The 25,062-nt window shown below is 46.1% G+C and overlaps 1 protein-coding gene across 1 annotated transcript in view; it reads left to right on the top strand.

The window, feature by feature from the left end:
- Positions 1-23,307: 23,307 nt before the first annotated feature.
- KCNK5 (potassium two pore domain channel subfamily K member 5) overlaps positions 23,308-25,062 on the top strand; it is a 40,909-nt gene continuing 39,154 nt past the window's right edge. Inside the window, exon 1 of the mRNA XM_061146620.1 lies at positions 23,308-23,840. Coding sequence (XP_061002603.1) covers positions 23,655-23,840 — 186 coding nt within the window. The 5' untranslated portion in view covers positions 23,308-23,654. The remainder of the gene's footprint in view (positions 23,841-25,062) is intronic.

Here is a 25,062-nt window from a genome sequence, read left to right as displayed (position 1 = left end):
CTTGGCTTCTAAGACTTCACAGCTGGACATATGATTCCTTAGCATTTGGTACCACAGCTACACAAATGCTGATAAAAGAAGTCCAGTGAGAGTTAAACTTTTTTTTCTTGTGGATCGTTACTATTTTCAGCAACTTAAAAATACTCATGATCTTGCTTCAGATTTGCAAAACTTCCGTGTGTTAGTCGCTCAGTCGTATTGAGACAAACAAAAAAACTTCTAGTATCTATCTATCTAGGTTTTTGCACTTTATAGATGAGGACACTGAGACCCAGAGATGTTGACATCACTTGCCTAAGATGTGGAAAGCCAGATCTCCAGCTCCTTGACCTGTCACTCAGACGTGGCTGTGACTATAACAACCCAGCCTCCCCACACCACCCCCCCACCCGGCCCCCGCCTTCCCCTCCCATTCTCCTTGTATTCTGGAGACAAACCTGGTGGTTTGGTGATAAAATAACTCAGAACAATGGTGCCTGGGGTCTGGGAGGTAGGCCAAGGCTGAAGGGCTGTGGAGTGGCAAGGGCCTTAGTGGGGACCTTTGTAGGGGGTGGGGGGCATTAAGTCAGCGTCAGCAATTCTGCTCCATGGACCGCTGAGTGACGCTCAGTGCTCATCAGTGCCTGACGGGGCCAAAGCCCCTGGAAAATCACCTGAACAGGCTTTGGTAAATGTTTAAGCACTGGGGGTGGGGCAGGGTGCTGGGGTGGTGGTGGTAAGGAGTAAGACTTGGGACTGGGGGGGGGGGGGCTAGGGGGAGGGTGTTCAAGTGCTAGAAGCACAGAAACAGAGACTGTACCCCCAGGGGTGGTTGCCCCACCTCCATCGTGCTCCTCCGAGGCCAGGAAGGGGTGGCAGGGTCAGCTGGCAAAGCCCCCAGCTCAGAAATCCTGCTCTGAGCCGTTCTGAGCAAGGAACTCGTTTTCCCACTCATGTCCCAATCAAGATCAGCTAAGTTGGGACTGGGCACTGCATTGGAGTTTGGCTGATTCTTTTTTGGGGTCAGATTCTTTGGGGGTATGCAGCTATCTGGCCTCTCTACTCCCATCCCTTTGCCATCTCCTGACCAGGCCAGTTCATGGGCCTCTGCCTTCCCAGGACCTTAGACTTCTCCCAGGCACAGAGCCACTGACCCCTGAAAGTCCCCTGGCCCAGGCAAGTGGAAAATAGTAAGAGTTAGTGTAGCTGAGTCATAGAAGAGAGAATTCGAGCTGGACCCATGAACAAGGGCCGCTCTCCTTTGGCAGAGGCCACTGGGCTTCCCCAGTGGACTTGCCGCCAGCCAGGAGCACTCTCCTTAAACAGCCAACTCTTCTTCCTCACCGTCAGGTTCGTCATCTCCACCATCTGGTGACTAGGCAGAGTATTTATTGCACAACTGGAGTTTATTCCACATATTGTGTCTGCCCTGGATTGGAACCAGTTCCTTTGGGGCCAGAAGATCACTTAGCCCTGTGTTGAGGCTGTTGGTTCCCATTTCTCCTAAATGGTCCAGTGTTCCCCTAAATAGTCCATTTGCTGTTTGTAGTGACTTTATAAAACACAACCACTGCAAATAATGAAAAGTGGCTATTTATACAAACATGTCCTAGCTCCTTCCTAAGGCCTAGAGGTAATGATACCCCAGTAACAGCAGCCCAGTAAGCCCCCAGATCACAGTTTCTAAACCACCCTCCACTAGAACAAACCAGGGCTCCTGTAGGAATGGCTGATTCCAGGGCCAGAGCAGGGAAGGACAAATGAGCCTGGGACATTTGCTTGTGCCAGAGTATAACAAAATGCTCAGAGAATGGTGTGTGTGTGTGCGTGTGTAAGTCACTTAGTCGTGTCTGACTCTTTGCAACACCATGGACTATAGCCGGTCAGCCTCCTCTGTCCATGGAATTCTCCGGGCAAGAATACTGGAGTGGGTGGCCATTTCCTTCTCCAGGGGATCTTCCTGACCCAGGGATCGAACCTGGGTCTCCTGAATTGCAGGCGGTTGCTTTACCGTCTGGGCTGTTAAAGTTTGTCATATATATATGGTTAAACAAATAATGCTTTAATTGTTAATGTATTTCATTTATTTATTTATGTTTGGCTATACTGAATCTTCATTGCTGCGAGGGATTTTCTCTAGTTGTGGCGAGCAGGGGCTACTCTCTAGTACACGAGCTTCTCATTTCGGTGGCTTCTTTTGTTGCAGAGTGCAGGAGACACGGGTTCAATCCCGTCAGGAAACTAAGATCCCACATGCAACAGAGCAACTGAGTTCTGCACACTGCAACTACTGGGCCCACAGGAAAAGATCCCACATGACGCAAATAAGACCTAGATGTAACCAAATAAATAATTAAATTAAATATGTTAAAAAGAGAGAGAGAAGGTGACAAAGCAAATGTGGAGAAGTGTTGAAGAATCTGGATAAAAGGGACAAGGGCATTCTTAGCACTGTCCTTGCAGAGTTTCTGTAAAGTTGAAATGATCTTAAAATATTTAAGATATGTAAAAATGAAGTGTACCCAAATGCTTTGCAAACTGCAGGGAAGCTAAGGAGGGGACTGTTGTTATGTAGCGTGTTAGAATGTGTGATTATTCCCAGGAGGTATGCTGTGCGTGTAAGGGGATGGGTGGCAGTGTTGCCAAGGAGTGTGTGCTTGTTTTTTTTCACATCCCCCAGATTAAACTCTTCTCTTCTGGAGCAACAGGTGATGCAATCCGAGCTGTGGCAAGAGAAGGGCCACACCTGAGCAAACATGGAGCCTGGGCTCAGCTGGGATGAAGGTTGTGCCAAAGTGTTTATGACTCTTCATGCCTTATCATCCCTTCCTGTCACATCGGCGTATTTCCCTGCCATCTGTTTATACAGAGATGTATAAAACCACATGGCCTCCTGCCTTGCTTGCTCAGAACCTTGGGAATATCGATACAGTGGTGCTGGCTCAAACAACTTGCTTCCTGCTTCCTGGGCTGAGTTTTCCCACCCCATGTAGTCTTCTGTCTCGGATTGGAGAGGGGACCCAGAACAAGGAGTAGGGAATTTCCAACTTCAAGTCACCCAGCAAGGTCAGGCAGGGTGGGGTTGACTGAGAGTCAATGCACTCAATATGTTGTTGTTGTTGTTGTTGTTGTTTAGTCACTAAGTCGTGTCTGAGTCTTTGTGACCTCCTTGGGCTGTAGCCTGCCAGGCTCCTCTGTCCATGGGATTTCCCAGGCAAGCATACTGGAGTGGGTTGCCATTTTCTCCTCCAGGGAATACTTCCAACCCAGGGATCGAACCTGCATCCCCTGCATTGTCAGGTGGATTCTTTACCACTGAGCCACCAGGGAAGCCCTGCTGTGGATGTTTACTATGAGCCTAAAATGGACAAGGCCTAACATCAGGCAGTGAGCAGGCATTTCTTTAAACTGTTCAATCAGGCACAGAGAGGCACAAAAAACGAGAGACACCGTTACCACCACTACCGTCACCATCGCCATCCTCATCATTTCTTTTATGGGTGTGTCTTCTCCAAAAACGTTGAAACCCTATTTCCTAGTACTCAGAATGTGGCCTTACTTGGAAATAGAGTCTTTACAGATGGTCAGAGAAGATGAGGTCATTAGGGTGGGCCCTCATCCAATGTGACTGGTGTCTTTATAAAAAGGGGGAATTTGGACATAGACACACACATTGGGAGAATGCCGTGTGAGAGCAGAGATTGGGGTAATGGGTCTTCAAGTGAGCAGAGATTGGGGTAATGGGTCTTCAAGTCAAAGAATGCCAACGCTTGTCATCCAGCCTAGGAGAGAGGCACAGAACAGATGCTCCCTCACACTCTCAGGAGGGACCAGCCTTGCCAACACCTTGACCTCAGACTTGAGATCGAGTCTGAGACTTGACCTTATTGTGCTGTGAGACAATAAAGAACAGTGAGACAGGGAATTCCCTGTAGGTCCAGTGGTTAGAACTCCAAGCTTCTTGCCATTCTGAGCCCTTTACTTATCTAATCCTTACTACAACACTATGAGGTGGGTCCTATATTACTATCCCCACTTTCCAGAGAATATGCAACTGAAGCTCAGAGAGGTTAAATCATCTTCCCAAGGCCACACAGCCAGAAGGTGTCTGTGCATTGGCCTCAACGTTCTTCCAGGACTACTCCTTCCCTCTCACTCGTACATTATGGCACATCGTGCGTGCTCAATCCTGTCCAACTTTGCGACCACATGGGCTGTACCCCGCCAAATCTCCATGGGATTTCCCAGGCAAGAATACTGGAGTGGGTTGCCATTTCCTTCTCCAGGGGATCTTCCTCACTCAGAGATGGGACCTGCATCTCTTAGGTCTCTTGCACTGGCTGGCGTGTGTTTTGTTTGTTTGTTTGTTTGTTTTACCAGCTGATCCACCAGGGACGGCCATCTTTCTCCCCTCCTGTCAGCTGTTGTGTCTATGCTCCAAGCCCATCATCTCCTCCCAGAAGCCTGCTTTAATCAAGCAAATGCTTCAGCCTCATTCCTATGCTTCTCTGGAACCAAGGGACACAGGCACATGCAGAGATCGTGTACTGGGGCGGTGCCTTGCGTGGAGTCCTGGCCCTAGTCCTGGTCCATTCTTTGCCCTTAGATTACCTGTGTCCCCACAGGCAAGGTTGTCCCAGCCCCGATGCCAGCAGCCATTGGCAGAGGTGTCAATCACCTTTGCATGCAGGATTCAAGTGGATTGTGATATGCTTTTATTGCTCTGGTTGATAACCAGGGCATTAGCCCGGTACACAGTAATCATGACTCAGAAGGAAGCCAGTCTGGGCTGTGTGCAGGTATTCCTAAGGGCTATCAGAAAGGGCCCAGGGGGCATCTCTCATTGTCCCTGGCACTGTTCTCAGCACGTCCAAATGTCTGATGAATTACGTGGACACATTTTCAACCCAACCAGAGAGCCCCTAACCATTATTTATCAAATTTACTTGCCCTTCTCCCACCCCTTCCCATTTTTATTCTAATAAGTATTCCCTGTTTAAAGGGATGATCAGTTTCCAAAGCTCTAATAGTGTTCTCAGGTTTGGGTCTGTGGTTGATACTTTTAGCCTGTAGTCTAACTGTTTGCAGAACCCATAGCTGTTTGTAGAACCAGCAGGCACCTGTAGACTATAGGTGTTCACAGAGCTTGTCTCCTTTGCAAAACCTGTAGCTATTCACACATCTCACAGCGGGCACAGCTGTTTGCAGAGCCTACCCTTATTTCCATAGCCTCTGGTCTATACATTTTTCTCTGATTTTGTTTTATTTGGTTTGGTTTGGTTAGGTGGGGAGGGGCCTGCACTGGGCCTTCACTGCTGCACATGGGCTCTCTCTAGTTGCAGTGAGTGGGGACTCCTCTCTGGTTACAGGGCGGGCTTCTCATTGCGCTGACTTCTCTTGCTGCACAGCACAGGCTCTGGGCACACAGGCCTCACCTTTTGCAGTGCGCACACTTCGTTTCCTCAAGACATGTGGGATCTTCCCAGACTGGGGATTGAACCCATGTCCGCTGCATGGGCAGGCAGATTCTTAACCACTGGACCACAAGGGAAATCCTGTCAGTGTTTTTTTAAATTTCAAATCACAATTTTCAATAGCAATTGCTTTGAAATATATAGCTGTTTGCCGAACTTGAAGGTGTTTGCAGAGCCTAGAGCTGTTTGTCGAGACTGCAGCTGTTGGTGGAGCGCTTTCTTATGCAGATGCTATAGGTGTGTGCAAAATCTGTTGAAAGTGATGACTATACCTTCTGGATACTTGGGTTCTGGCTGGGCTTTTGTCTTCCAGCTAACGATGGGCCCTTCTTAGAAAACAGAGACTGTCCGGTGTGATGCCAAGAGATTCAAAGATCATTGTCAGTATAAGAAAAGGTCGCTGGAAGAAGAGGCTTTCTATGTTGAGAAACAATCATGGACCCTTCATGGACCACTCAGAACAATCCAGGATGTGAGCTACTTAGAGGATCACCTCTACTGGTCCCCACGCACATCTGGAACAGCACAGCTACGCTTCCTGCAGACCCCTCCCTGCCTCATGCCCACAGCTTTCAAGCTGCACCACCCAACCCTCTCCCACTCCATGCCTGACAACAAATTGCACAACGACCTCTGTCCTTTCCTTCTCCCTCATTAATATTCCTTTCTCCCAGAGTGCTGGTCCTAGCAACCCCTCCAGGAGAAAAGAGAACTGAGAAGTAAATTCACAACAAATTCTTAGCCTCTGGGATGTGCTACCCTAATGGGACATTTACATTTTGAAATAAGATCTTTGGAGGCTGTCATGCCTTCTCCCCATCATGCACTCCCCCTGATGGTAAGATTGGGGCACGGTGACAGACAGCAGGCCTGAACGGGGTACAAGGGAACCTGGCTGCCCAACGGGAAGGCTTGTCCTGCAGGCACACCCTACTTTTTGGCCACAGCTGTAGTCGAATTGAATCTTGGTTAATCGAATCCTCTTTTCCCAGTGACTCATAGGCCCATTTCAGAGCAAGGACGCACTAGGAATGAGAAGTGGTTCCCGTCTAGGCATGAGCCGAAAGGCGATGCGGTTGGTCCTAGGCGGTGGTTGTTACTGAGCAGAAAGATCTGCTTCTCTGTGTCCCTGTGAGCTTGCTTTCTTAAACTTCAGCTTGGACTCTGACTCAGTGCATGTAATTGATGGCTGTTTTGGCTGAACCGGTTCTCCCCAGTTTCTGTCTCACCCCTGGGATCAGTTTGCATCCTTGTCTCAGTGAAGCTTCCTCTTGCTCTCCAAGAGCTCTGAAGCAAGCCACAGCTGCCAACATTTTGGTTTTCCAGACCGAGAACAGGAGTGGGGCAGTTTGATCCACTGGGGAGAAGGCAGTTGCCAACAAACACCATCTGGGTGCTATGACCCCCGAATCTGGTTCTTCAGCTTCCTGAAGAGGTCCTTCATCCTCACTGCTGTCTGGGCCTCTTCTTCCAGGTGTACCAAGAGCATCTTACCTGTAAAAAGCTCAAGGTGAGCTCATTATCTCTCCCCCTTTACTGGACTCTCTCTGCAATCCGTGCAGTTGTCCAGGCTAAATGAATTCTTTCTCTCTCAGTCCTGTTAGTCCTACCTCTAAAAGGTCCCATATTCTCCAACTTCTGCAGACTGTGCATCATTCCCCTCTCATCCTTATCCAGACAAAACTGCAGCCTCCTTCCTGCTGTCAGCGGCTCCCATCTCTAATCCAGACCCCAAGGATCAGCATTTGGTCAATCAGTAACAATGACTGAGCACCTGAAGGAAATGGCAACCCACTCCAGTGTTCTTGCCTGGAAAATCCCATGGACAGAGGAGCCTGGTGGGTTACAGCCCGTGTGGTTGCAAAGAGTTGGACATGACTAAAGTGATTAAACCACAACAATATGCCCATTGCAAGGGATATCACAGAGAACAAGACAGACACAGTCATGCTTCAAGGAGTTGTAGACAATAGAGTTTTTCTTTTAGCACTTGTATGGAAAGAATGTTTCTCTGCTGTTTGGTTTTTATATTTTTAAGACACAAGCCACAGGTGGTCATTGAGATAGAATTTGAAAATGCACTTAAGTATAACCAGGAAACTAAAAATCACTCTCTTTTTTTGTTGAGACAATTGACGTATAACATTGAGCAAGTCTAAGGTAAACAGCACATTGATTTAATGCATTTGTGTATTGCAATGTGATTACCACCATAGCATTAGCTAACAGCCTCCCTCAATTACATAATTATCATTACTTTTTTTGTGGTGAGGACATTTAGCTTAAGATCTAGTCTCTTAGCAACTTTGTAAAATTCACTCTTCAACTTACCACTCTTTCTAAATTCCTACTATCCTCCCCTAATCCTCTCCCCACCCCCTAAAAATATGGTTAACCTTTTGGTGTATTTCTCTTCAGACATTTTTCTTTCTCCTATTTGATTGTTTTAAAACACCACTGATATTCCTTCCCACCTCAAATGTATTTATCTGTTCAGCAAATATTTATTACTAAGCATCAGGCACAGGACTGGGTGCTAGGATCACAGAGACAGACAGCCTAGTGGGGAAGACAGCAAAGAATCACATGTATTGGACTTCCCTGGTGGTCCAGCAGTTAAGAATTCACCTGACAATGCAGGGGACATGGATTCAATCCCTGGTCCAGGAAGATCCCACATACTGCGGGGCAACTCGGCCCACACATTGCAACTACTGAGGCCTCGCTCTAGAGTCTATGCTCCACAAGAGAAGCCACCACAATGAAAAGCCCGCACCGGGCAAACAAGAGTAACCCCTGCTCTCAGCAACTAGGAAAGCCTGTGAGCTGCAACAAAGACCCAGTGCAACCAAAAAATAAATAAAAGAACAGCGCGCATTAATACATGATTCTCAACTGTGATGCTGCTCATGAAGCCAGGGTGTAGGGAAGCGTGAGGACGTATGATGGGGCCATGAGCTCATCATGAGGACTTGGGGTGGTCAGAGAAGGATTCTCCAAGGAAGAGTAGGGCTCACCAAGATGGAAGTGGAGGGGGGAAGAGTGTTTGGGGAGGGAGAGACTGAAATCATGAAAAGACTGATGTCTCCATTAGCCATCATGGATATGGTGTCAGGGTCCCACCACACTGAAAGGAGCTCATGCAAATATTTTAATTTTTTTTAAACTCAGAAGAAAAGAAATGGGCTTTGGGTTGAAGAAAACGTTTTAAGTATAAATATTCATGCATTGTTCTTCATGTTAATATATTTGTAAAATGTAATGTATGGAAGAAGTGCATACATTCCCCACAAAGGCAGAAGTGCCCTTGAAAGTCACCATGTGGTCCAGGCATGAATGCCACATGGCTGAGTCAGAGAGAGTGGCCCGAGATGGTGGTGGGAGATATGACCGGAGGGGCAGGCAGGGGTTGGATCCAGAGGTCATGGTAGGTATGTAGGACTTTATCCTTGAGCAACAGAAAAGCAGAGAAGTGACAAGATTCTTTGTTTTGTTTTGTTTTTTTTTGACAAGATTCTTTGAATGTTTGATTTAATCTCTAAAAAGAAAAATGTGTTATTTTTTTTTAGGCCAGGCTGCATGTAGGATCTTAGTTCACAGACCAGGGATGGAACCCACACCCCTGAAATGGAAGCGTTGAGTCTTTACCACTGGACTGCCAGGGAAGTATGAGAATGTCTTTTTCTAAAACCACAGTGCCATTTTATACCTTAAAAATATGACTGTCTGGGAATGAATAGGGTGATGGTCTAATAACACTGAGAATGTACTTAAGACCACTGAATTATAAGCTTAAATATAATTAAAGTAGTAAATTTTGTTACTATATTTTGTCACAATAAAAAAATAAATAGGTATCAGATAGCCAGTGGTCCAGCAAAAAATTAACCAAAATTCCTTAATATCATCAAACGTCCATTTGATGATGTTCACTTTCCCAATTGTCTCTTAAAAAAATTTTTTTAATTGAAGTATAGTTGATGTACAATATTATGTTAGTTACAGGTGTATGGTATAGTGATTCACAATTTTTAAAAGTTATACTCCACTTATAGTTGTTACAAACTTTTGGCTATATTTCCTGTGTTGTACAATACATCCTTGTGGCTTATTTTATACAGAATAGCTCTAATTATTTCTTAAATGTTAGAAATTGTTAAGCTCTTTTATTTTTATTAGTGTTAGAATCAAGAACCAAACGAAGTCTCCACATGTAATTGCTCTCTTTAAAGTCCCTTGAAATCCATAGATCTCTGCTGAATCTTTCTCCCTGCCTCTCATCTTTTTTTCTTTTCTTTTCCCCCTGTGACTTATTTGTTAAAGAAATCAAATTATTTGACTTGGATTTTATCAGTTAAGCCCCTGTGGTTTAGTTTAACATATTCCTCTGTCCCCTGTATTCCCTAGGAATGTAGTTGTAGCTACAGACTTGATCAGATTCAAGTTCAGTTTAGAAGCACGTCTATTTCAGGGTGATGTTGGGTACTTCCCATGGGGACACCACTTTGTCTCCCTTCTGGGGAGGTTGACAGCCACTGACAGTCACTGCCTAGGACACCAGTCCTTCAGGAATGACCCCCTGGCATCAGCCAGGGAGGGGAGAGCAGGTCGGAGGCTGAGGTGGCTTGCAGTGTCTCCCTGTTCCTCTGGGAAGGGCTTGCTGGAAAGAAGAGGCAGCTGTGGTCCCTGGACTTTTTTCTCTCCACTACCTCTGAGCACCAATAATTCTCACCCTAGGTAGAGAAGCTCTCCTGTGTAGGTACCTCCTCCTGACAAATGAAGACACCCTCAGCTGGGTTTTCCTTGTGCCTTAGGTGTTCAGCTTTGAAATCAGTAGCAGGGCCAGCACTGCTGTGCCCCAGTAGGTAAAAATCTGACTTTGGAGGGATATGGAACCGGATGCTGGAGGCATGAAACTCACTAGGGTCCCACCTTGTCTGAGTGTTCAGAGGTCTCTGCCACAAGGCCAACCTGGGTCCCCATCCTGGCTTCCCCACCCACTGGACTGGGTGAGTTCCTTCCCCTCCCTGAACCCAGTTCCCTCGCAGGTAAAAGGGGGATAATTACCAGACTTACCTCAGAGGGGTCCTTGTGAGGTTAGATGCAGTGACGTGTTTCAGCGCTGATTGCAGTACCTGACGTAAGAAGCACTCATTCCCCTTGACTCCTACCACGGCACGGCTTAGACTAGCCCCCTCCGTCCCCTGATAGTACGGTGGGAAAGAGTAAAGGGGCTGGACCATGCTCCCAACATGTTCACCTTCAGTAAGGTCCCAACCAAAGGCTTTTCCAGACCAGGTCAGCTTGGGTCACCGACACAAGGATAGGAGGTTTGGGTGGCTGGTTTGAGGACTGAGGTTCTTTGTGACCAGGGCAGAGATTCCAGTCCTTTATGATATTAAATGAATAGCCCCTTATGTGTTATGAATCCCATAATAAGGTGTGGGGCTCTGAGCCTCTGGAGCCCCAGTGCCTGGTCAGCCATCGCCCAGATACACGTGTCTCGGGTCCCCAAGGCCAAAGTCCTGTGTGTGCCTAAGTTCTGTTTATTGCCCGGCTCGCTCTTGGGTGTTGGCTCAGGAAGCAGAAATTCCAGGAATCCCAATTCCTCCTTCCCCTTGGCATCGTCCTCCTTCCCCTTGGCATCCTCCTCCTCCTCCTCCTGCCCCCCTCTCCGCCCCCTTCTCCACCAATCCCCAGGCACCCCTCCCATCTGGGGGACAAGTGGCCAATTGTCTCTGAGATCTTTATGTCTCTTGGGTGGTGGGGCTGGATGGGGCTGTCGCAGGCATGAGACAGTAGGTTTGAAGGAAGGCTTCTGGGGTGGCTCAGAGCAGCCAGGGGGTGAAGGAAGCAGGGGAGGGGCTCATGTGTGAGCCAAGGACTCGGGCAGTGGGGGATGGGAGGCAGTACATCCTGGGTGCTAGACTCCAGAATGCTGGAGCATTTACACCAGTGTAAAGTAGGGGGGCTCCCAACATGGGGATGAGCCCCAGAGCTGCTTAATATCTCCTGAGCCATCCCAGTCTCTCACTGCCCCTGCTTCTACCACCCTTCCAGTCCCCACTGACTGCCCCCTGGACTGTGGCCATCCCCTCCTAAAGGACACAGCTGCCTGGGTGAGCTCTTGAATATGCTGCAGGGGTCAGGACACTTGCTGCACACTCCCAGGCACAGTGCTTAAACTTATTTTTGTTTCATACACTCCTCTGGCTGTCTGGTGAAGCCTGTGGACTTCTTCCTAGTAAAATGTTTTTCAATGCCTAAAATAAAATGTGCCATGTCCCAAAGGCAACCAATTATATCAAAACACCATTGTCAAAATAGTTCTTGAAAATAAAGTTTGTGTATAGTATATGTGGTTTTGAAATAACATGTAGTATTACAAGGTATATCAGTGGGTCTAATAGCTGACATCTTTTTGTTTGTTGACAATATGTTGAAATATCTGCCGCCCTTTTCTTGTGATAGCCAAAGTACCATGCTGTCTGTGGGTGACCAAGTCTCAGGGGCTGTTAGCACTACCGCGATTTGTCCTTGAAGAGGATGCTAAAGTTCAGATAGAGGTTAGTTCAAATAAAAGTATAAAATGTTCTTGCGTTCAAGTTCATGAAGTCCAACTCATGTCTTTGCCTTCTGCCTTCAGGATTGATTTTTGTCCTCACCCAGAGCACCTGGTGAACTCTTAGCTAGCATCCAAAAGGAATGTCAAGGTCAGCCTCTCTTTGAAGTTCCTTGACTCTACCAGATAGAATTGACTCTCTCCTCTATACTTCCTGCTCTCAACTCTGGATAGACTTTTACTGCTGCTGTGTGTCCTGGTCATGTGAAGGCCCTTTGGGACAAGGGCAGTTCCGGGGACAGAGTCTGGCATGAAGTAGTTGCTCAAAAAAAAAAAAAAATCAAAGGAATGAATGAGTGAATACATGAATGTATGAATATGAAGCACTGTAAACAGTCACCTGACCACTCTGGTAGGGTCAATATGGTACCATCATCCTACAGGCAAAGAGCAATTCTTCCACTGACCATTCATTCTTCTTATGTCTAAAGCTCCTATCTGTGTTAAGGGTGACCCAAAGAGAGCAGGCTGGAAGGGAGCAGCGGGGACAGGCCACCACCTCCCAAAGAGGAAGGCTATGGGGGAAGTTGCTCACTGAAAGACAGAGATGACAGAGGTATCCCCACGGGGCCGCCAGGCCTACCCAGTCATGGGCGGTCAGCCCCACAGTGTACAGGGGGCCTGAGCCGGCAGGGAGAGGATTCTCAGCCCGGAAGGAAAAACCAGGAGGCTGCAGGGAAGGTGGAGGAGGCCATGGGACAGCACCTGCCCAAGTCGACGAGGAGAGCCACATCCTGTGGGCTCAGACCACCCTGAGCAAGGAACCTGGGGCAAGGTACTTCCCTTCCCTGAACCTCAGCGTCCCTCACGTGTAAAATGGGCTAATAATCCCCCATGGTGTCACTGCAACCATCAAATGAGTAAATAATGACTAAATGCTTTATTGATCTGCATTATCTCATTGAGTGTTTATTGCATTTCTAGTACATAGTGAACACTTAAAAAGCACCTAATTGTTATTGCTACAGGCAAATTTGAAAACACAAATTAGCTCCCTGGGTCCTCCACCCTCTCCACTCACCTTTTCTTCTTTTTTTTCACTTGCCAGTTTTATTCATTTATTTTTTCATTGGCATATACTTGCTTTACAATGTTGTGTCAGCTTCTGCTATACAGCAACGTGAATCAGCCATGTGTAGACACATTTCCCCTCCCTCTTAAGCCTCCCTCCTAGCCCCATTCAATCACCCCGAGTCTCCCTACCCAAGGTGCTTACAGAGTCACCCAGCCAGGAACAACTTTGGTGGGCGGTCAAGGTGGGGTGTTCCTGTGAACCATCAGAACTTGTAAAAAAAATTTTCAGTTTTTGCATGAGTGCATTTTTTTTCTGAGAAAATGTCCATAAATACTCAAAGCAAACAGACAAAAAAAGATTAAGATGCACAGAGTCTTAACGACCTACTCCTTCCCTGAGTTTCAAAAGAGATCTTAGCGGGAAGGACAATGTTTAACACAAAGGAATGATTCAAATAGTAGAATTTCAAGGGTCAATGATAGTTGGAGAGAAAAGTTTGGAGGTAGGTCCCATAACTCACGCCCTGCTGTGTTCCTCTAAAAATGACCCCATCTAAGGAATAGCTTCAGAGTGATGTCTAAACTGGTTGGAGTGGGGGCCTCTCTTGTCACTGCGTTGTTTTGGAGGCAGAAGAAATTTCATATGTTGCCACACAACAATGAAATTCTAATATTATCATGTTCCCTTTTAAAGAAAAAGACGTTGGGAATTCCCTGGTGGTCCAGTGTTTAGGACACTGTGCTTTCACTACCAAGGCTCTGGGTTTGATCCCTGGTTGGGGAACTAAGATCCCACAAGCTAAATATCATAGCAATACATACAAACATACATAAAGGAAGATACATTAAAAGGGCAATAGAGACCTATCAGAAATCTTCAAATACAAATAATTCAGAATCCATGTTCAAGCTCAACCCTTAATTTATGAGGACACATTTCTCCATAGCTTAACTGGCTCTCGGAGCAAAGGACAAGCAGCTTTGGTGTTAAGAGTGATGGAAACCCTGATAAGGCAACACTTATGTGATTTTATTATGGTTACTTAGCCATATCTCTTTTCTCAGTGCCCAGCTAATTCTTGTCCCTTCGAAGAGCTAACAATGGATTTACAAGTCTAGTTTTCACTACTTTTATTTAAACTGTGTTTTTACCTTAAATTTTATACATAACATAAAATTTTTCATCTTAACCCCTTTGAGGTGGACAGCACAGTAGAGTTAACCATATGTATCTCATTGGACACCAGATCTCTAAACTTCTTTATCTCACAAAACCGAAACTTTATATACGCAGTGAATAATTCTTTTTTACCTTTCCTCAGCCCTGGAAATGACTGTTTCAATTTCTGTTCCCAAGAGTTTGACCAATTTGGATACCTCATATAAGCGGAAGCCTGCAGTACCTGTCTTTTATGTAACTGGATTATTTCACTTACCGTTATGTCCTCAAGATTCATCCATGTTGTAGCATATGACAGGTTTTCCTTCTCTTTTAAGGCCAAATAATATTCTATTATCTGTGTATACCATTTTCACTACCTTTTTTTTTTTTTTTTGCTACAACTATATTGCTCTGAGATTTCATTTTGTGCTGTGATTTCATTTTGTATTTCCTGGTATAAAACATGAAGGTAGTCTTATCACGTACCTTGAATTTACTACTCAGAAACCTTTCTAATTGAATAAACAGAGGCTTTGTAGACATGAAAATTTAACAGATATTTTCCCCAGGTTTCCAAATGATCCATTAGAAACAAAGCAAGTTTATAAATTAACTGATAGTCTTTCACAGTGCAAGCTATTTTATAAGCATTTGTAACTGTCTCTCTTCCAAGCAATACAAGAACAAAAATAAAAATAAACCTTTTGAGTTGAGAGCTATAAAGTTTTTTGTTTGTTTAAGGATACAAGGTTTTCAGCTGATGTTGGACAACTTTTTATTCTTTCAATGGTTTCTTATATGCCTCTTTAGATCAGTCATGCATTTCAGAGGAGGATTATTCCCTCTGAAATTCCTAACAAAATACAAACAGAAATAATCCTAAGCAGAAATAAAACAGTAAATATCTTAACATTATTAAAGGATCATCAAACCATTCATTCACCAAGAGGATAGACCCTTCATCTAATTGAAGAAATGACAAAGGTGAGTTGGGATCATTTTGCAGCCAGGGTTTGGGAGCATGGCCTTGGAGAAAACAACTGCTCTGCTCTACCAGCTTCTGCTGGGACCCAGCTGACTCGAGTGAAGGTCTAGTCCAGTACCAAAGTGAAATTCAATCATTCTCAAAGCTGATTGCCTTGCAAAAAATAGCACTCCAAAGCAATTACCACCCATAAGCATAATAATAAAGCCATTGGAATGTATTTTTATTAGCAGTGTAAGAAAATACACATCCTCCCCCCATATACCTACATTTTCCTTTTCTGTCCCTGAGGCTCCAGCTGTCCAGACATTCACAGGTTTCAGTACAGTTTCGATTTCCCAAAGTCCCCACTGTCTGTTGTGCAGAGAATGGGCACAGCTCCTGATCTCCATCAGAAATTGCTGATCCAAATGTGTGAATGGGGCCAGGGAAAGGGAGGAGGAGGGGAGGAGAACATTCAATGTAGGATGGAGCCAAAGGAAAGAGGGAGAGGCTGGAGCAGGGAGAACGGAGAGCTGGGTTAAGGGGGTTGGGAAAATGCAGGAAGGTAAGGAAGGGGGCCCGCAGAAGCAGAGGGTGAGGAGAGAATGAACGTGACCTGGAGGGGGCGAGAAAGAGGAAGGGGTCGGGGAATGGAGAAATAGCGTGGAAAGATAAAGTAGAAATGATTAAAAAAAAAAAAAATCCTCGAATAAAAGCCAATTCACCCCAAACTCTTCTGCAGTGTTTTTGTGAGACAGGGAGACTGAAATAGGAAGAGGCCCTTTATTTTCTTAGGAAGAGAACGTAGACCGGAGGTGGCAGAGGAATGGGAGAGAACTTTCCAAACAGAGAGAGCCTGTGGCCTCTCCAGCTGCCCCGACCCCACCCTGGGTAAACTCTTCACACTGCAGTCCCCGACACTATCCAGAGAGAGGGGTCTGCTCTCCCTTCAGGCTGAGTACTGGAGCGTCATTGTGCAGCGTGATAGCGGGGCAGGGGTTAAGAAAGAGGCGTCTGTCTGGACTGGGTAAGGAGCTCTGGATGGAGAGTGGGTGGTCTCCAGAGGGGGCCACCCCAAGGCCTTTGTTGAGGGGACTCAGCTCCCAAAGGCTTCAAGAACGCAGAACCTGGGGTTTCCCAGTTTCCTGTCTCAACCTGCAGGGGACACACATATGGTTCCACAAAGGAGAAACAGAAAAATCCACAAACCCAGGGCACTCCTTCAAACCTGCATCCCTAGGCCCTGGGCTCCAGCCTGACTTGAAGATATCACTTGTATCATCTTCCAGCCCCCAAGGAAGAACTACCCTAACTTTGGACCCTTTGAGCAAAGGCCCCCTCTCCCCCAATGTGAACCAAAAAAAGGCCTTGGCCAGGGGTCAGTGTGCAGCCCACTGCATTGCCTGCCCCCACAGAGGGGCCCGGGTCAAGGCCAGCTCTCTTACAGGGTGCCGGAGGGAGAGTGCCCCCTTCCTAACTTCTGACTTTGAACAAACTAACCTACACAGGCTTCAGTTTCCTCACTGCAAAGTGAGTGTAATGACAGGCCCTGATGAAAATGCCTGGAAAGAATATAATGCAGCCTGAGGCTTATGTTATTTATTATTAGGCTGTGCTCAGACGTGTCCAACGTTTTGTGGCCCCATGGACTGCAGCCCGCCAGGCTCCTCTGTCCGGGGAATTCTCCAGGAAGAATACTAGAGTGAGTGGCTGTTTCCTCATCCAGGGGATTTTCCTAACCCAGAGATCAAACCAGCATCTCCTGCATCTCCTGAATTGGCAGGTGGATTCTTAACCACTGAGCAACCACTTGGTAAATATTAGCAAGGTGAATGAGAAAAAACCTGGGTAAGTGTTTTTTGTTGTTGCTCTTGTTCTTTTTTGTTTGTTCTTTTAAAAAAAATAAATCTGGTTCATTTAAAAAAATCAGGTATAATTGAAATATAACATTAATTTCAGATGTATTATATTCAGTTCAGTTCAGTCGCTCAGTCATGTCCGACTCTTTGTGACCCCATGAATCGCAGCACGTCAGGCCTCCCTGTCCATCACCAACTTCTGGAGTTTACTCATACTCGTGTCCATCGAGTCGGTGATGCCATCCACCCATCTCATCCTCTGTATTATATTAGGTTGGTGCAAAAATAATTGCGTTTTTTGCATTGTTGAATTTTGCCATTTCCTATTGGAATACATTCTTAAATAAATGTGTTTATACATCATTTTCCTGGAGGAGGACATGGCAAGTCACTCCAGTACTCTTGCCTAGAGAATCCCCAAGGACAGAGGAGCCTGGCAGGCTGCAGTCCATGGGGTCGCAAAGAGTCGGACACAACTGAGTGACTAAGTACACATATATATCATTTTAACACACATTTCTCAGTTTGTGATTTTTGCTAATGACATTACTTGCTGTTTACTTTATTTTAGACTATAGAAATGATGTTAGACAAAAAGCACATGCAATTGCTTTTTTTATTCGAGTTCAAAATGGGTTGTAAATTAGTAGAAATAACTATCAACATCAACAACACATTTGGCCCAGGAACTGCTAATGAATGTTCAGCGTAGTGGTGGTTCAAGAAGTTTTGCAAAGGAGATGAGAGTCTTGAAGATGAAGAGTGTAGTGGCCAGCCACTAGAAGGTGACAACAAATGAGAACATCATCAAAGCTGATTCTACATGAGAAGTTGCCCACGAATTCAACATTGACCATTCTATGGTTGTTTGGCATTTGAAGCAAATAGGAAAGGTGAAAAAGTTTGATAAGTGGGTGCCTCATGAGCTGACTGAAAATCAAAAAGATCATTGTTTTGAAGTGTCATCTTCTCTTACACAGCAACAGCAAAACATTTCTCAATCTGATCGTGACATGCGATGAAAAGTAGGTTTTATAGGACAGTCAGCAATGATCAGCTCAGCGGTTGGACCAAGATGAAGCTCCAAAGCACTTCTCACAGCCAAACTCACACACACAAAAATAGATCATGGTCACTGTTTGGTAGTCTGCTGCCCGTCTTATCCACTGCAGCTTTCTGAATCCTGGCGAAACCATTACATCTGAGAAGTATGCTCAGCAAATCAACGAGATGCGCAGAAAACTGCAACGCCTGCAGCCAGCATTGGTCAACAGAAAGGGCCCAATCCTTCTCCATGACAATGCCTGACTGCACGTAACACAACTAGTGATTCAAAAGTTGAACAAATTGGGCTACAAAGTTTTGCCTCATCCACCATATTCACCTGACCGCTTGCCAACCAAATACCACTTCTTCAAACACCTCAACAACATTTTTCAGGGAAAATGCTTCCACAACCAACAGAAGGCAGAAAATGCTTTCCAAGAGTTCATTGAATCCCAAGGCATGGATTTTTATGCTACAGAAATAAACAATCTTATTTCTCATTGGCCAAAGTGTGTTGATTGTAATGTTTCCCATTTTGATTAATAAAGTTGTGTTCGAACCTAGTTTATAATGATTTAAAATTCACAGTTTGAAGCCACAATTACTTTTTCACTAACCTAACACAATATAATGATTTGATATTCGTATATGTTGCAAAATGATCACCACAGTTAAGTCTAGTTAACATGTGTCATACACAGTTACAAGGAATTTTTTTCCTTGTGATGAAGACTTTTAAGATTCACTGTTTTAGCAACTTTCAAATATGCAATGCAGTATTATTTCTTCCTCAATTATGTATTTTTTTTTAGTATTCCGGTCAGTTCAGTTCAGTCGCTAAGTCGTGTCTGACTCTTTGTGACCCCATGGACTGCAGCACGCCAGGCTTACCAACTCCCAGAGCTTGTTCAGATTTACGTCTATCGAGTCAGTGATGCCATCCAACTGTCTCATCCTCGTCCATTTCTCCTCCTGACTTCAATCTCCCAGCATCAGGGTCTTTTCCAAGGAGTCAGTTCTTCGCATCAGGTGGCCAAAGTATTGGAGTTTCAGCTTCAGCATCAGCCCTTCCAATGAATATTCAGGACTGATTTCCTTTAGAATTGACTGGTTTGATCCTGAAGTCCAAGGGACTCTCAAGAGTTTTCTCCAACACCACAATTTAAAAGCATCAATTCTTTGGTGCTCAGCTTTCTTTATTGTCCAACTCTCACATCCATACATGACTACTGGAAAAACCATAGCTTTGAATAGATGCACCTCTGTTGGCAAAGTAATGTCTCCACTTTTTAATATGCCTAGGTTGGTCATAGCTTTTCTTCCAAGGAGCAAGTGTCTTTTAATTTCATGGCTCCAGTCACCGTCTGCAGTGATTTTGGAACCCCCAAAAATAAAGTCTCTCACTGTTTCCATTGTTTCTTCATCTATTTGCCATGAAGTGATGGGACCAGATGCCATGATCTTCATTTTTTGAATGTTGAGTTTTAAGCCAGCTTTTTCACTCTCCGCTTTCACTTTTATCAGGAGACTCTTTAGTTTCTCTTTGCCTTCTGCCATAAGGATGGTGTCATCTGCACATCTTAGGTTACTGATATTTCTCCCAGCAATCTTGATTCCAACTTGTGCTTCATCCAGCCTGGCATTTCACCTGATGTACTCTGCATATAAGTTGAATAAGCAAGGTGACAGTATACAACCTTAACGTACTCCTTTCCCAATTTGGAACCAGTCTGCTGTTCCATGTCCAGTTCTAACTGTTGCTTCTTGACAGATTTCTCAGGAGGCATGTCAGGTGGTCTGGCATTCCCATCTCTTGAAGAATTTTCCACACTTTGCTGTGATATATGCAGTTATATATATACCACGGTTTCTTCACCCATTCATCTATCAACAGACACTTAGGTTGTTTCCATGTCTTGGTTATTTTAAATAATACTGCAGTGAACATAGGGGTGCATGTAGCTTTTCAAGTGAGTGTTTTCATTTTCTTTGGATAAATACTCAGAAGTGGAATTGCTAGATCATATGGTGGTTCTATTTTTAACTTTTTGAGGAACATTCATACTCTTTCCCATAGTGGCTACATCAATTTACATTCCTACCAACAGTGCTGGCAGGTACTGTGAACCCTTTCCTCCACATCCTGGCAAACACTTGTTATTTGTTGTCTTTTTGACGATTGCCATTCTGACAGGTGTGAGGTGATGTCTCACTGTGGTTTTGATTTGTATTTCTCTAATGATTCATGATGTTGAGCATCTTTTCATGTACCAGTTGGGTTGGCCATTTGTACGTCTTCTTTAGAACAATGTCGATTCAGATCTTCTGTCTACTTTTTAATTGAATTGTTTATTTTTGATAATACTGAGTTATATGGGTTCTTAATATTTTTTGGATATTAATTCCTTATCAGATACATGATTTGCAACTATTTCCTCCTATTCAAAATGTTGCCTTTTCACTGTTGATAATCTTCTTTGCTGGGCAGAAACATTTTAATTCAATGTAATTCCACTTGTTTATTTTTGCTTTTGCTGTCTTGGCTTTTGGAGTCAGATCCAAAAAACTATGGCCTGATGTCAAGGAATTTACCACTTATGCTTTCTTCTTGGAGTTTTATGGTTTCAGGTCTTACATTCAAATCTTTAATCCATTTTGAGTTAATCTTTATGGATGGTATAAGACAGTAGTCTAGTTTCTTTTTTTGCATGTGACTGTCCAGTTTTCCCAACACCATTTATTTGGAGAGACTATCCTTTCACCATTGTGTATGCTTGACTCCTTTGTTGTAAACTAATTGACCATGTTGTGGGTTTATTTCCAGGTTGTCCTTTCTATTCCATTGATCGATGAGTTGTTTTTAATGCCAATATCTTACTGTTTTGATTACTGTTGCTTTGGAATATAAGTTGAAATCAGGAAGTATGTTGCCTCCAGCTATTTTCTTCTTTCTTAAGATTGTGTCAACTATTCTGGATCTTTTGTGATTACATACAAATTTTAGGATTGTTATATTTCTGTGAAAAATTTGGAACAATTTTTTTCCGTGAAAAATTGGAATTTCAATGGGGATTGCATTGAATCTGGAGAGTGCTTTGGTGACTATGGACCCTTTAACAATAGTAATTCTTCCAGTCCATGAGCACAGGATATCTCTCCATTCCATTTATTTGTGCCTTTTTAAATTTCTTTCATCAATGTCCTACAGTTTTCAGTATACAGGTCCTTCATCCTCTTAGTTAAATTTATCCACAGATATTTTATTCTTTTTGATGCCATTATAAAAAGAACTGTTTTTATTTTTCTTTGTGATAGCTCATTATTAGTGTATGGAAACACAACATACTTTTTATCCTGCAACCTTACTAAATTCATTGATTAGTTCTAGCAGGTTTTTTTTTTTTTTTTTTGGTAGAATCTTTGGGGCTTTCTATCTATAACAAACAACACATCATTTGAAAATACTGACAATTTCACTTTTTTTTTTTCCAATTTGGATGCCCCTTTTTTTTTTTTTTAATTCAAGATCCATTTGTTCTCTAATTTTGCCAACATGGGAACACCCTTCCACGCAAGATCTTGCAGCTTCTCCAACCACCCAGCTGGAGGATTTTAGGATGAGGACCCCAAGGGGTGCCTGCTGGGCTGTTGTCACTGTAGACAGGACTCCTGCTGCCACCACCACTGTCCCCTCCCCAATTCTGTCCTCTCCACTAGACTTTCTGTCATCTTTAGTTTCCCTGGAGTTTTTCAGATTCCAAACCGTCTTTGCTCGTACTTCTGTACATGCCTGCTCCCTCAGCCCTGCTGATCCACCCCAGAGGGGCACACACAGAACTATTTTTCAGCACACCAACATTCCACACAAAACTATCTTATAAGCCTTCAGATTCTTCTTCATCAGAGGACATTCCCAAGGACTTTCCCTAGCTCTGCACTGCCCTTGTGGGCAGACTAGACATTTGTGGTTACCAGGCCGTGTGAGTCGGGCAGCACGCGCAGATAACTGAGGATGGTACCCTGAAGCTCCTCAGCAGGATCCCCATCTTGGGTTGGAGGCCTCATGACAGAAGCACAGTTCTGGAATGTTCTGTCCTGAAGCAAATCCTGGCGTGAACAGAGCCACACCTACAGGTCTTATTCTCGCTGACCAGCTACACAGGACCAAGCTGGGCCAAAGGGATCCTGATCTAGATCTGGATGCCTTTTCTTTCTTTTTCCTGCCTAAGTGCTCTGGCTTTGGGTGTGTGCTTTTGACAAATTCATAAATTCATTCACTCCATTTCACAAATGTTTGACTGTTTGCTATATAACACACACTGGGGTTATGTCAGCAAACAGTCCAGACTTCACAGCTGTCATCATTTTAGTGTTTTATGTGAGAAGGAATTTAGTGCCAGGAAGAAAATAAGACCAATAAGGGGGATAAGGAATGTGTGTGGGTGTGTGGGTGTGTGACTGAGTATGTGTGTTTATGGGTCTGTGTGTATGTGGGAGGGGGTGTTTGCCATTTTAAAGATGTTTGGGAGTATGAAACAGGTCAAGAGTTTCCTGTAGAGTCACAGCGAGTTTGTGGGGAGGGGTATGCAGAGGGTTGCCTCTGACTGCTCTTTCCTTGATACGGAGGGGTGGGGTGGGTTGGAGGGGCGCTCTCACCAGGGCAGGTGAGACTGGAATGAGAGGGAGGAGTCATGCCCGCCTTATTGACTGGTTTAGTTCCTGATAGACTCTCTACAGCCTCCCCAGTCCCTTTCTAATGGCCTTTCCCCAGTCTTACAGGAAGGTGTGTGAGACAGAAAGAGACAGAATCAGGGGTTCTTGGCAGAAACATGAGCAAATGAAAATTGGCTTATGAGGAAAACATCAATAGTAATAACTTCCTGACCCCCGTCATTAGGCACACACTCATTTTAGTTCATACACCAGCACTAGCAAGAAACGTGAGGCCACGAGACCACAACCTCTGCGGGGACTCGGGGCGCGCAGCGGACCCTGGCTGTGGCCTGGGGCTGCGCGGAGAGCGCACGGGGCCGGGAACTGGTTGCAGCGCACACCTAGCGGTGACTGCGGGGCCCGCCGCCGGCCCTGAGCGGGGCGGGGCCTGCAGGGGGGCGGGCCCTCGGCGGCCCCTCCTCCCGGGCGAGCGCGGCAGGCCCGGGTTAAAGAGGCTCGCGGAGGCGGGCGCGGTAGACACTGCTGTGGCGCGCGGAGGAGTGGCGCACGTGCCTCCGGGAGTTCTGCCCCGGGTTCCCTCAGCTCCTTTCCCTCCCGCGAGCCGAGGCCCTGCCACGGCCCCTTCTGTGTCCGCCCACCCCTGGCGCGCGTGAGAAGGGTCCACACAGCTCCCCCGCGCTCAGCGGACCAACTTGGAGCCGCAACTTTGTTGGTGGAGCCGCGCCGGGTTGAACGGAGCACTGCGCATGCGGAGCTCCAAATTCAAACAGCTGTTTCCAGGGGCTGGAGGGCGGGTGGGACTGGGAGCCGGTGGGGCTAGGGGAGGCTTTCTCCAGGAGGCGGCCTCTCGGGAGCCATGGTGGACCGGGGCCCTCTGCTTACCTCGGCCATTATCTTCTACCTGGCCATCGGGGCGGCGATCTTCGAGGTGCTAGAGGAGCCGCATTGGAAAGAGGCCAAGACAAACTACTATACCCAGAAAGTGCATCTGCTCAAGGAGTTCCCGTGCCTGGGCCAGGATGGTCTGGACAGGATCCTGCAGGTGAGCCGGAGGTTTAGGAGTGCTGAAGGGGAGTCCCTCGCAGCTTTGGATGACCCTCACTCTCTGTGGGTGGTGCTGGGGGGTGATCGGTGAGGATGTCTCACCGTGAGTCTGACCACTGGAATCCGTCGTTCTCTCATGGACACAGGAATAAACGCACGCGCGCGGAGACTCCTTGGAACCCAGTTTGTGCCTAGAGAGAACTTAGGCTTGACCCGGCCCCGAGGTGGCTCTGTGTGGGTGCGCGGGTATCTCCCTGGTTGGAGGAGGCTGTGGGGCGGATAAGGGCGTTTATCTTCCCTTGGAGACGCTCCCAGAGTTCGGGGTACCAGCCGGGTGCCACCCCCTCGCGTCTCCACCTCCCAGCTCCCGGGCCAGCGGCAGCCCGCCGGCTCTTTTTCGGCCTTTCTTCACCAGCCCGGGGGAATGGCGCGAGGCTCCCTCGCCCCTCGCAGGGCTTGGGATGGGGGGGGGGGGGGGGCGGTCCGGGGCTCCGTCGGGCCTGACCCCTCCGGGATGCGGGCTGGTGGCGGGAACGCTGGGGACTCGCGCAGGCTTCCGGGAAGGCTTATCTCTTGGAGACATCCCCGAAGGGCTTGGAGTTCAACTTTGTGAAAGTAACCAGTGGAACAAAAGGACAGCACCCGGGGCGTCCCTTTTCGGGGGTGGGGGAAGGGAGGAGAGGTTGTGCAGAATGGGAGGTGGTGGGAGAGTTTCTCCTCCGTGTTGGGGTAGATTCGTATGTACTACAGTTGACATTAATCTCACTGGGATAAACTGCGGGGCTTGTTTGGAGACCGAAGGCCTGTACCCCAGTTTCTCGAAGGTTCTTAACTTTAACCGTTCACCCTCCTTGGCCTACCATGATGGCCTTCCTCCAGCGGAACCTCCAGACCTGGGTAAGAGCTGGTGAAGGCTCTAGGTGGTGAGGTGGAGTACAGATATCGTCCAAGGTGTGACATTTTTCTTGGGGTGAAAGAGGTCAGAAAGGAACTTTGATGAGGAACAAGGTTTAATCTACTTTGCCCCCCCATCCTCTGTGGCTGTGTAGTTGCCTCTCATTTTTCCCGCCTCCATATCCCTGTATGTAAAATGGGAACGAATCTGTCTTCATCTGTCTTTCCTGCTCTGGTCTGTTGGAAGGTAGAAAGCATTAGAAAGCATGACAGTGTCTTGCCTGTGGATTCCCCTTATGGTCCCCAAATCGATGGACACCTAAATA

The sequence above is a fragment of the Dama dama genome, chromosome 7 (genome assembly GCF_033118175.1).
Source record: "Dama dama isolate Ldn47 chromosome 7, ASM3311817v1, whole genome shotgun sequence".
In the NCBI taxonomy this organism is placed as follows: Eukaryota; Metazoa; Chordata; class Mammalia; order Artiodactyla; family Cervidae; genus Dama; species Dama dama.
This window is presented reverse-complemented; position numbering and strand designations above follow the sequence as displayed.